The sequence below is a fragment of the Dermochelys coriacea genome, chromosome 1 (assembly GCF_009764565.3).
Source record: "Dermochelys coriacea isolate rDerCor1 chromosome 1, rDerCor1.pri.v4, whole genome shotgun sequence".
Classification (NCBI taxonomy): Eukaryota; Metazoa; Chordata; order Testudines; family Dermochelyidae; genus Dermochelys; species Dermochelys coriacea.
In genome coordinates this window covers 80,535,557-80,548,659 of record NC_050068.2, presented here as the reverse complement: position 1 = coordinate 80,548,659, position 13,103 = coordinate 80,535,557, and the positions used below count along the sequence as shown (strand labels likewise).

At 41.4% G+C, this 13,103-nt stretch overlaps 1 protein-coding gene across 26 annotated transcripts in view; it reads left to right on the top strand.

Moving 5' to 3' along the window:
* Window positions 1–7,082, top strand: part of MYCBP2 (MYC binding protein 2) — a 444,438-nt gene extending 437,356 nt beyond the window's left edge. For all 26 annotated transcript variants that reach the window (XM_038370114.2, XM_043504638.1, XM_043504632.1 and 23 more), the window contains 4 exons: window positions 2,677–2,886; window positions 4,597–4,704; window positions 4,908–5,073; window positions 6,279–7,082. In XM_038370114.2, coding sequence (XP_038226042.1) covers window positions 2,677–2,886; window positions 4,597–4,704; window positions 4,908–5,073; window positions 6,279–6,394 — 600 coding nt within the window. In that variant the 3' untranslated portion in view covers window positions 6,395–7,082. The remainder of the gene's footprint in view (window positions 1–2,676; window positions 2,887–4,596; window positions 4,705–4,907; window positions 5,074–6,278) is intronic.
* The last annotated feature ends 6,021 nt before the right edge of the window (window positions 7,083–13,103 follow it).

The following is a 13,103-nucleotide window of genomic DNA, read 5'->3' as shown; positions in this document are numbered from 1 at the left end:
CTGAGGAAAATCAGACCAGACATGGCACAAACCATTCCTATAGCACCTGCCAGGTCTGGTACCCCATTCTATTACAATTGTCTGTATTTATTACTCTGATGTGACACCTCTTAACGCTGGCTGAGGGAAGGACTTAACACTCCAACCCAGCCATACTTCACGATAGGGCTTGCTGTTTAGATGGATGTCAGAATTAGAATAGTTCTGCTCAACTGATGTCCAGGCCATCCTGAACAGTTGTAGAAAGGATTCTGCTGGGAAATGGTATGAGACTAAGTGGAACAGGTTTATGTTTTGTGGCAAAGAAAAAGGAATTTCCCCTTTACAAGCAAAGATTTCGGATGTGCTGGACGTAGCTCTTATCCTTAAAATCCTCACAACTGTCTCTTACTTCTCTCAGGATACACTTGCCAGTCACCAGCACATTTCATCTGCCAGATACCTACTCTGTATTGTCTTACCCAGTCACATCCTGTTTCCTAAAGGGTCTGATTAGAGTGTTCCCTCCAGTGGCAAAATTTGTACGAGCCTGAGACTTGAACCTGGTTTTATCAATGCTAACAAACTCACTGTTTGAACATACGGCAGGCTGCTCTCTGCTATGTCTCTATGAAAGTAGTGTTCTTGACTGCTATCATGTTGGCCAAAAGGGTTAGAGAGCTAGGGACACTCGAGGCTGATCATCCTTATACAGTTTTCCACAAGAAAAAGGTATACATGAGACTACATCCAAAACTTGTCCTGAAGTTGGTGTCTGACTTTATCGATCAAATGATCCCTAATCCTCGCTCTAGCATGAAAGAAATGTGGCACTCACTGGACATATGTAGAGCTCTTACTTTTTTCCTAGAGGACAAAATCATTTAAAAAGTTTCCAAGACTCTTTATATCATTTGCAGAACAAATGAACAAGAGGCCTTCTCTCCCCCTCTTCTTTCCCCTCCCCCTTCCCCCCTCCCCCCCCGAGGCTGTCCAAGTGGATCTCTGGGTGCATCCTACTCTATGAACTGAACATTGTTCCTCTTGAACGAAGTGTGAGATCACACATAACGAGAGCTCAGACAACATCGGCAGCTTCCCTTACAGATGTCCTGCTTCTGACATCTGCAAAGCAGCAACTTGGAGCTCTGTACACGCTATGGCTAGATACTGCACGGGTGCAAGCAGCTGCCTCTGATGCCTCTTTGGGCAGGGCATTTCTGCAATCGTTGTGTCACAGGACTCCAGACAGCCACCTCCTCAATAGAGGTATTGCTTCTGAATCATCTGAAGTGCATTACACATAGGGACAGTGATTCAAAAAAGAAGGATGCATTACTCACTTTCTAGTAACTTGAGTTCTTTGAGGGGCGTTGTCCCTGTGTGTAGTGCACTATTCATGCTCCTTACCCGCTGTCTGATTTCCCCCTACTGGGAATTGGCAGTAAAGAAGAAATTAAAATGGTGGTGGTCCAACAGTCCCTTTATTCACTCAGTGCAGAGTATGAGAACGAGGCGAGCAGGGGCACACGTGTAGACCAGACAAACATTGCTCAGGAAAAATCTCTGCTCTGCCTGGAGCACATGCACAGCTGGAGATCCCCTGCACTACACATCTCAAGGAACTCAAGTTACTACAAGATGAATAACCCATCCTTTCTAGCATAGCTGAAAGGAAAGAACTGTAAATTGTGGATATGGGAGGGTCCTTTTTTAAAATTTCCTTGCACAAAAACTACAAACATGGTTTCTCATAAAAAGTGAAAATAATGTAGCATTGTAGTCCTTTTTAATTATGTGTATATACTTAGATGTTTGTATAATATGCTTTTAGATACTTAAAATTTGTAATAATCCAAGAGTTGGATTCATTGTAGGCACTACAAAATAAGTGAAGACTTTAAGTCTCTACACTCCATGCTTCCCTCAGCATAGCCTAAATTATCTCAAACAGCAGGAATGGGGTAGCTCCACCATTAGCAAGATGCCTCTTTAACCTGTCTTTCAATACCACAGAAGGATGGTAATGAATAGCACATGTGCATAGGGCTCCGTCGTCTTTATGAAACTGCCAAAAGCTCCCTTTACATTCTCTACTAAAAGAGAGAGATTACCATCACTGCCAGAAAAGAGAGCATATTAGAATATAAGTACATTGAATTGATCGGCCTTTAGCAACTCCACTGTGCTGGACTTCTATATTTGCAGTCATGATAGGAGCTTGTGATGGGGTGATCTTCCAGTGGCATGGATCCAATATAGGGGCTCTTATGTCACCTACCCTCCTTGTTGCTGATGAAGAAGGGAAAAGGGAGCATGGATAGAAAAATGGTGTGTGACTGGGGTACTCCTATGCTGCACTGATCCCCTGCTGTGTTTTTTAGCCCCCTGTGGCTGCTACAGCCCAATGTAAGCTAGACCAGACCTCAAGCTTATGGATCTGAGTTTCAAAAATTTGAGGTAAAAGGGTATTCCTGTTTACCATGAGTGCATTAGCTGAAAAGAATAAGCATCTAGTGTAGGTACATACAGCTTCATAATCCGTTGAAATATATATTCCGTATTCTTTTCTATGATTGTTCAGCATCCAGCACAATGGAGCCTTTTGGCACTACCACAATACAAATAAATACTTCTGTTGTTATAATGAAAATATTACAGTATTCCAAGTTTCTTATCAATTGTTCTTTATTTTAGAACAAAATTAATCATACGGTATTAAAGGACTTGCTTGATCCAATCAAAGAACTCTATGATGACGTGAGGAGGAAAGCTCTAATGAGGTTGGAGTATGAAGGATTGCACAAGAGTGAGGCCATCACAACACCTGGTGTTAGATTTTATAATGACCCAGCTAGCTATGCAATGAACAGATATGCTTATTATGTTTGCTACAAATGCAAAAAGGTATGACCGCTAGCACTTTCTCAGATGTAATTGATGTAATTGCCAAAAAGTCACTACTTTGTGTATAGTGTATGAAAATTGGAAAAGCTGCACTGCACTGTAAAATCCAAAAAGCACTAAAAAAGAACAGAAAAAGACACACCACTGGCCCTGTGAAATGACAGTATAGAAAGAGAATGGTTCAGAAATCAGACACCTTAGATGAACAGAGGATGGTGCCATCTCAGAAGAATGTGGACATCCTATTTTGTTAGAAAACTCCTCTGGCCATCCACCCTGTTCCGTTCTGTTCCCACTTCCCACAGTTAATCAATGCTCGCTCCCCTGTTGCAACTCTCAACCAATTTAGTTTTTGGCTCCCCTCCCAATAAAGGTATTTTCTTCTTCTGCCTCTCCCCCTCCCTCCTTCACACCTTCTGCTCCCATTACACATCATGCTTTCTTTCCAGTATGCTATACATGTTCATATTTCATTCTGTACTCTCTCCCACACATGCATCCCCTCTGTATTATTCTATATTTACTCCACTTCAGTATTTTAGTATTCACCGCCAATCTGTCATTTAGTTAACCTCAGGGTACCGACACCTGTGATTTTATTTAATTCCTGAACCCTCACTCACTCAAATGCCTAACGTTTAACACCTGAGCACACCTTTAGAAGTCTCCTCTCTCTGGTCCGCAGGGCTGGGGTTCCAAAAGGGTTTTCCTTCCTGGATAGTGGCCTGGATACTCCTTTCCTTATCTCCTTCCAGATTTTTGGGGGGGGGGGAAATCTGGGGGGAAATATCATCCCCCAGGCAGGAAGAGGGTGCATTTCAAGCAGTGCAGAGATAGCAGGAAGCAGCTGCTGCATTAAGAGCCCTATAATTCAGTATATCCAGTAGCTCTGATTAGCTGTCTTCCCCTGGAAGTTGGGAAATGGTGAAAGGGCAGCTAATAAGATGGGGTTCCCACCCACAAATCCATTGCAGTGTCTGAAAACACTTAAATATATGAGGAAATTCCACAGAGTAGGCAGCCCTATTTAGTGTGTGTTTTATGGCTGCCCACTGTGCCTTTGTGCCATAAAACCAAAAACTCAGAGCAGCAAAATGCCTTGGCCACCAGGACCCAGAGCACGGGAAGGAAGGAGCAGTTCATTCCCTACTCCTCACTTCTGCTGCCTTTGTCCACCCTGCTGCTCTCCACCCAATTGGAGAGCAGTTTCTCTGCTACCTTGCCCATTTAGGACTTGGCTCAAGGCAGAGGGAGTGACACTTCAAGCCAGCTTCATAACCTGTTGGGGCAGGATTTTCCCCTCCCCTGAATCTGAGTACTGTGCTGGCAGGTGGGAAAGTAGAAGGGAGGGAGAAGCTTCCCTTCAGCTCCAGCATCACCTCAGCAGCACCAACCCTGCCCCCCCCTTCTTGATATGCACTCATAGAATGGCAAAAAATCATCCCATGATCCAAACCCTGCAGTCTTTTGCACATATTAAAGACATGTATATGGCATATGTTGGATTGCTGGATAATTTTGTGCCATTTTGAGGATCATGGGGGGAAAAGATTATTTTTTAAAGGTTTAAACATATAGAACATCATAAAGAGATTGTACTAACAGCCTTTATCATCTTCTCCATGCATATGAATTTGGTAACAGGAATATAAACTGTTTGTCCACAATCTCTTCAGCTTTAATCTTCAGTCATTTGTGTGTCCCATTTAGGCATACTTTGGTGGTGAAGCTCGTTGTGATGCTGAGGCTGGACAAGGAGATGATTATGATCCAAGAGAGCTTATTTGTGGTGCATGCTCTGATGTTTCAAGGGCACAGGTAAGCAGACTAGTTTTGAACTTGTTTTCTTTTAAAGATTTTTAAATACGGTTATCTGAGCTATACAGCAATTAGATTTATTTGTAGTAAAATGTACATATTTGTTCAATTTTTGACAGATGTTTCAAATATGTAAATATGTTGCTTAAATGTTAGTTTGGTTTCTAATGTTAACAGCACTTTTTTGTTTTCTTTCTATGCAGATGTGTCCCAAACATGGTACAGATTTCTTAGAGTACAAATGTCGGTACTGCTGCTCAGTAGCTGTGTTTTTCTGCTTTGGGACAACGCATTTTTGCAACGCTTGCCATGATGATTTCCAAAGAATGACCAGCATCACTAAAGAAGAACTTCCACATTGTCCGGCAGGTAATGTTTTTACAGAACAGTTTTAACAATCTAAATGACCAGAAAATTATTTAGTAAGACAGTTATTCTGTTACAATTGAGCTTGCTAATTTTTAGAAATATAGCAAAATTAATCATGTGATGTCTTAAATTCAGCATTTTAGATAATCTTCATAGGATGGATTATTTTGTTCTGTGATTCATTTCTTTCTGGAAATATTGGTTTCCAAAATGGGCAATTCTATTATCACAGTAAAATCAATACATCATTAGATACTTTGAAACTTCCTTTCTTCAGCAAATTGCCTCCACACACTACTGGAGTTGCATGCTACCACATGGACCAAAGAGATGTAATAATAATGAAATATAATGAAATGGTGTAGCCAGACCTGAATACTTATCCTGCAACTATAAAGGAAAGCACTTTGAACTGTGCTAATCCCTTAGTTCCTGGCATCATCGTGTGCCACTGATCTGATGGTCTCACCAGAATTGTGAATTTTAATATTATGTTTCATGTGCTCCTTATAGCTTTTCACATATTGTTTTAATGTAGTGTTAGAAGATTACTTAGATAATTTGAGGAGAAAAAGCAATATATACTTCTACTACATTGCTTAATGTTTCACTTATACACCAGAGAAGTAATTGTTGGCCTAACTCCTAAATTGTTCTTCAGGTGAAATTTCATTTAACAAGTATAGGTTATTCAGATGTAAAGGTTCTTGTTTCATATTGGGCTGAAACTTTTTTCACTGTATTGAAGATCCATTTAAAGAAATTTTAATTTTCTTTCAATAAAATTTTGACTGTAAATTTTCCATAATTAATTTGGTTTACTATGACTAGATAGCAGTCTAATAGTCTGGGGTTTTTCTTCAAATTTGTGTTTAATCCTTTACCTGAAGTTGTAAATCTCGTAGAAGCCAACAGTTCTGGCCTTTTTTGTTAGGCTTAGTCAAACTGCTCACAATTATTCACTTTTCATCCTGTAAAAGTTCTAATTTTTAAATGCCTGGTAGAAGCTGGTCATGTGAAAGTGGCTCGTTGCTATTTTTTCCTATACTGACTGCATTTTTCCCAAATCTTTTTTATCAGTGTCCTCTAAATTCAAACAAACTGATTTCTCTATGTAATACTGTGTGTTTCAATACTTGTACAGTTTTATTTACATAAGATTTGGAAGTTTTGAAAATGTCTTTTTCCCTTTACGCTGATTGCAGGTCCCAAAGGCAAACAACTTGAAGGAACAGAGTGTCCACTTCATGTTGTCCATCCACCCACTGGTGAGGAATTTGCTCTTGGGTGTGGGGTTTGCAGAAATGCTCACACTTTTTAGACGAGAATTTTTTTTACCGGAGCAAAACAGTTGTCCTCATCTCACAAGTGTCCTAAACAGAATATAAAGTCCAGTCAGGATGAGGATGGGACCATTTCATAACCCAGGTAAAAGGAACAATTTACAGTGCAAGAAGGATGCCAAATATCATGTACCATGCTGTGAGAAATTGACATTTTTTTTGAACCAAGACATCAAAAATTGTGAAATGTTTGCATGTGGCCATTACAGTCATTGGCTATGAAGCATTGGACATTTACAAATAAATAATTGCTATTAATGGATCTCTGAGTCTGTGGACTATGAATGATGCTGGTTTTCAGATGAAGAAAGAAAAAACAGATTATTGTATACTGACTTTTTGTAATCCTGTACAATTGTAACTGCATCATGGGTGGGGGAGGGAAAGAGGAATATTCTCGTTTATTTCCTAGACTATTAAAAAAAATTGTGTTAGGAAGGCATAAATGTAACAAGTATCACGCTGTATATAAAGAATATCAATGTTTGTCCTGTATAAGAATTACTGAATTACAACAGCAGTTTCATTTAAACTTCTGGGTTATGTTTGAGCCTGAAATTTTAATGAAGTGCAATACTGAGTGTGCCTCATATCTTGCAGCTGTAAACATAATGGAATGTACATGTCATTAAAACCACTGTACATTTTTATACAGTGAAAGTCTAATGAATGTGTAAGACTTTATTTTAGAATGGCTCAAAACCAAATCATTTCATTTCACAAATAAAATGTATTTGTTTTTTTAAAGAAGAAAATTCAAAACCAGCTGGCAAACTGTTGGTACTTATGGTACTATTTATTAGATAGAAAAAGTTTGCTTGAACATCCTTTAAGAAAAGTGGTAATCTTATTAGACGTCACATAAAGTATTATATTTGAATTGATGAACAGGTCGATAAGCAGTTCCTGAAGGCTTCATGGTAATATCCTGGAAGATTAATTTTTAATTGGTGTGTATTTTCTTTTAATTAAAGCTCTGCAGATACCCTTTTCTAGTATGTATGGACTCATGCCGTGAGTCCAAATAAGTTTGCTCAGTGCTGTCCATTGGGGCTGTACATGCATCCTCACAGCTTCCCTGCCTGTGGGCAGATAAGGGAATACCGCACCAACTGCACCTGTTCCTCCTTAGTGCCTGTGGAAGTGAGTTACAATTCAGCAGTGTCCACAGCAACTTGTTTCAAAAATGTTAGAAAATTAATAATTCTCAGTGGTTGGGCGGGGGGAGGGGGGGTAGTTGTCCTTTTGGCAGTTTTTAGATAGACTTCGACCTGTCAGATGACTGATTAGCACAAAGACCACTTTCCCGCTGTATGGCTGAGGTAAAATCTTTAGGGTTAAAATTCTGCCCAGGTGACAGACTGAGGCGCAGTGTGGAGGGTCACACAAAGTAACTTTTCTGCCTTGGGAAAGGCCATATCTCCAGCATATTCCCAACTTGCTGATCCTTCTTCAGACAGACCTGATGTGATACCGACAGCCGCCTGAGTATTTTCACCTGCTGAACAATGCATGAATTTGGCTTCAGGCTTTGAGCAAGAGGACCCTCCCTCGTGATCCAGAACCTGGTCCAAATGTGCAGCACTGACCTATACTGCAGAGGTGCCTACCATCTCAGTGCAGTTGGCCTCTGCTCTAATGGGCCAGTGAAATCTGGTTGGTTTCAACTTCAACACAGGTAGATGAGGAAAAGCAGTTGGGACCTCCTTCTCAGGTGTTTCAGGCACCAAAGCTGGGACCAGCACCAAGAGTCAAGTGCTGATCCACCTTTCTCAGCATGATACCCTGCCACATCAGACTATCCCACATTGCTAACATTGGCTCAAGTCCCCTAGATGCCAGGAACTCTGCAGCCCTTTTTGACCTCCTCATGTCCTCAAGCTTTCAGAAATGTATTACAAACAATGAATAGAAAATTTGTTTTAAAAAATAATTGGATCTTTTCAAAATTTAGACTGCTAATCACACAGACCTGTTTTACTGACATACTTGTTAACTCTCATCACAGACAGTAGTGTGCTTTAACAGCTATGTGAAAGACCACATGAGTGGGCAAAATAAAGTATGATGATCGATTTAGGCCCACAATATGGTAGTTATCAATATTTTAAAGAAGCAGCTTTATTGTAGATCTTGACTGGCAAAGCACAGACATAATTAAGGAGAGGAACAAGTAAGTCCTTTGGAAATGGATTGTTTTAATATCACTCCCAATAAAAAGAGGAAACTTCATCTGTAAATTGAGGCAGCTTTATTATGGTTGTTTCTAACTGTCACCTAATCTAAACTGATGAATACTTGCTACATGTTGCATTTTCTAGTACATAATATCTTTGCTTTCTGTGTTCAGTAAAATCTAAATAACTGCAGGTAAAGCTAAAAATCTAGAAATTATTAATTTTGTAGATGATGCTATGCATTTTAAATGTCTTTTTAGCTTTGCTTGCTAAATGCATTCAGATCATAAAAGCCCCTTAAATCTAATAATCTTCAGGTACTAGACAAACTGATTTGACAAATAACAGATGGAGTCACTTCAATGCTCATTTGCTAATCCCATCTAGAAAACACTGTGAAAGTATTGGTTCAGTAATGACGCAGGTAAGAGTGTCACTTTCTAAATGATGTACCTGCATTTGTCAAGTGCTTTCCACCTGAGGATCTCCAAAACACTTTAAAAATATTAATGAATTAAATTTCACAATACTCCTGTCCTGAGGTACATGAATTTTACTTTTCCTCATATTATAGATGAGGAAACTGAGGGACGAAAGCCTAAGCGAGTTGCTTGAAGTCTCTGTCTGTGACAAAGATGGGAAGAGAACCTAGGTCTTCTGACTCACAATCCTGTGCTTTACCATGGGCAAAAAGTCCCCATTGTGCTCTAAACAGCAACACCCTGGGGTTTCCCTAGAGATCACACATCCTGGTTCTGATCAGACTACCTTGTTTAGTTTGAGTTCTGACAAAATCACAATCTGAAGTGGGAAGGCTGCGAGCAATTGGTCTTGTGGCTGAATCAAAAACAAGCAAACCAGTGTATTCCAGTGTCTGAAATCTGGGGAAAAGACTGAAAAGATACCACATGAAGTAGGGAGACACGGCTCTCTGATCTGCCTGAAGCCCTTGAGCAGATCAACAGAGAGCATCACTCTAAGGCACAGAAACAGTAGAAACAAGTTTGGAGGAAATTGAGCAATGGCCATGGTGTTGACACAGAGATCGTAGCATCAAGAATCAAACAGCACAGACCCAGTGCAAAAGGAAGTGGGAGAGAAGGCAGAGATCCTTGAAGAATTTAGACAACATGGGAGAATTGGGAAAAGGAAGAGAAGAAGGAATGGATGACTGGCAACGAACAGCAATTTATTTGTATATATCTTTTAACATTCAATCTTAGATAAAAAAAAATCATGGATACACTAAGACAAAAAATAAGCAGCAATATTCTGCAAAGCCATCTACAAATTTCTTTACTTCACCATACAGTATTAAACAAGATTAGATTGGTGTACGTTTCTTCCAGTAATGAACATTAGAAATAGACTTAGGTTTAATTCTGTTTGCTGATGGAAGAGAGTGGTCAATATATCAATGGATAAGAATTCACTGTCAAAAAGCATACTTCGGGTTTTGTTTTGTTTTTTACTGCTGGTGGCTGTAACTACTTCAGTTACAATTGGATCCTATCAGACAATAAAGCAGGTGAGTTATATGCAGTCTAATCACTGTTTACTTTTTTGACCCTGCTATTTATGCTTGCTGCTTGGCATAATGTATGCTGCCCAGCCTAAAATGAGTAGAGACTTACAAAATACAGCGAATAGCTGAATCATTTGTTTTATGTGCTTTTTTCACTGAACTGCTACTTCATCAAAGTTTCATAATGATCATTTATGTATTTAGAAAGCTCCACTAGAATCCTCTTCCTTTGCAGGGGATTTGCTAGCAAAAATGGCAACAAAAAATAAGTCCAATAATCAGTCCAGAGTCATTGTAACTTAGGCTTGGTCTACACTACAGAGTTAAGTCGACGTAAGGCAGTTTATGTTGACCTAATTATGTCAGTGTACAGCCTTGCTCCCGCCAATGTAAGTGATTGAAAATCTATTGCTGGAGGATTTTTTTCCTCTCAATCCTACTTATAAAACAAGTGCAACAGCAGTGAATACAAAGTGCCTGCCAGGGTATGAACAGAGGTGGTGCAGCAGCATGTGAAGTGATACACTCCACGCACAGATCCGTGACATGGCCCAATGGAACAAACTGATAACCGTTATTGTTAGTGGGGTATGGTTGGGAGGCTGCTTACACTGCAAAAAAACAACCTGCCAAACTGGCTAAAGGAAGAAATGTCATCCTAGGCTGCTAGCAAGGGTAAAACATAGTTAACTGTGGTAACAAGTGTTATTAATAAAGCTGGTCAGGAAACAGAATTTGGAGTTTGCAAAATTCGAAAAATTTGGAGTTTGCAAAATTTTGGCCCATGCTGTATCAAGACAAAAATCAAAAATTCAAAAACTGTTGTGGAACTTAATGTCTGTAATACCAGGACCACATATTTGGCCAAGTGGAAGTGTTTTTCCTGCTGGTGCGCCCCAAGCAATACTGCCCCCATGCAGGCGTCAGTACCTGCCATCTTGGACTACTTCTTGTCCTTGAAACAGCAGGGCCTGGCAGTTTCATCCATTGGCGTACACCTAGCAGCAATTTCAGCTTCCACCTGGGCGACAATGGGCGCTTGGTCTTCTCCAATCCCATGGTCAGCAGGTTCTTCGAGGGATTGGAACACCTGTATTGCATATTTGGCATCCAGGCCCTATGTGGGACCTCAACGTGGTCCTATCCAGACTCATGGGTGACCCATTCGAGCTAATGGCCACCTGATCGCTCCTATACCTTTCCTGGAAGACAGCCTTCCTTGTAGCTATCACCGCAGCGAGGCATGTGTCCGAACTTAGAGCCCTCACTTCAGAACCACCGTATACGATGTTCCATAAGGACAAGGTACAGCTGCGACCACACCCTGTCTTCCTTCCTAAGGTGGTGTCTGCCTTCCATGTCAACCAAGACATCTTCCTCCCTGTCTTCTATCCGAAGCTGCACGCTTCTCGACGGGACCAACAGCTGCACTCCCTAGACATTCATAGGGCCCTCGCCTTTTACATTGAACGAACAAAATCTTTTAGGAAGACAACCCAGCTGTTCATAGCTGTGGCAGACCGGATGAAGGGCTTTCCGGTCTCCTCCCAGCGCATCTCGTCCTGGATCACATCATGCATCCGTGCGTGCTATGACTTGACTGGTGTCCCAGCTACGCATCTTACTGCCCACTCCACTCAGGCTCAAGCTTCGTCCTCCGCTTTCCTGGCTCATGTGCCGATACAGAAGATACGTAGAGTAGCAACTTGGTCATCAGCGCATACCTTTGCTACCCACTATGCGATTGTCCAGCAGTCAAGGGATGATGTGACATTTGGCTCAGCAGTTCTGCACACCGTGACATCTTACTCCGACCTCACCGCCTAGGTCAGGCTTGGGAGTCACCTAATTGGAATCGATATGAGCAAGCACTCGAAGAAGAAAAAACAAGTTAATCACCTTTGTAACTTGCTCTTCGAGATGTGTTGCTCATATCCATTTCAAACCCGCCGTCCTTCCCTTTTGTCGGAGTAGCCAGCAAGAAGGAACTGAGGGGGCACTGGGTCGGCTGGAGCACATATCCGGTGCTGTGAAGGCGCCACTCCAGAGGGCACCTCAGCCGACCCACCAAGTGTTGCTAGGGTAAAAATGTTCTGGCAATTGTGCACATGGTGCGTGCACACCTAATTGGAATGGATATGAGCAACACATCTCAAAAAACAACAGTTACAAAGGTGAGTAACCATCTTTTTTGGAAATACCAAAATGTTCCTGGTGCCCGAGTAGCGTAGGTAATGGGAACACTTTGCTGGTTCCAGAATCAAATATGTTCCCTGGGCTACCCTTCTCCCTCTCTGATGACCTGCCCAGCTCCCAAGGCTGCCAGCCTCCCATCTGCAGGTGGCTGCTGAATTATCCTGCTTCATGGGCTGCCGGCCTCTCTCTCTCGCTCTCTCTCTCTCTCTCTGCGGGCCTGGTAAGTTGTCCCATACCCCAGGCTACCATCTGCCTGGCTGCCCACACTTTCCCACCCTTTTCTCATTCCTTCTACTAGCTTTCTCTCAGTGAGTCAACACAGTGGGCTGGCCTATACTGCCAACCTGCTGATGCTAATTAACCCTTCTGTTCTCTTGGCTCCCTTAAATGTAGCCTAATCCAGTCCTTCATTATACCATTGCTTTCTGTGTTCTTACTTTATTTCAGGATGCACCAGAGGAATTTAGCCCCTGGTGCCAGTAGTCCTGTTTTCTTTTTAGCCTACCCTACGTCATTGTGGTCTAAATTCGTCAACCTGCTGGTTGCTTTTCTTATCAGTGTAGCAGAGCAACCTACTTAGTCCATACTGCCAGCCTTCATGTGCCATCAAAATAGCTGGAATCTGCAGCAGTTAAGCTCTTCTCTTTTCAGCGTCCCCTGGCAAATCAACCTCCCTGGACATTTTATGGAACCTGGCAGCCTTCATCCAAGTGACATTGTTTAGAGTATCTAGTTGCTGATACCATCAGCCTACATATTTCAGTGGACAAGCTGAAAGGTTGTGATCAT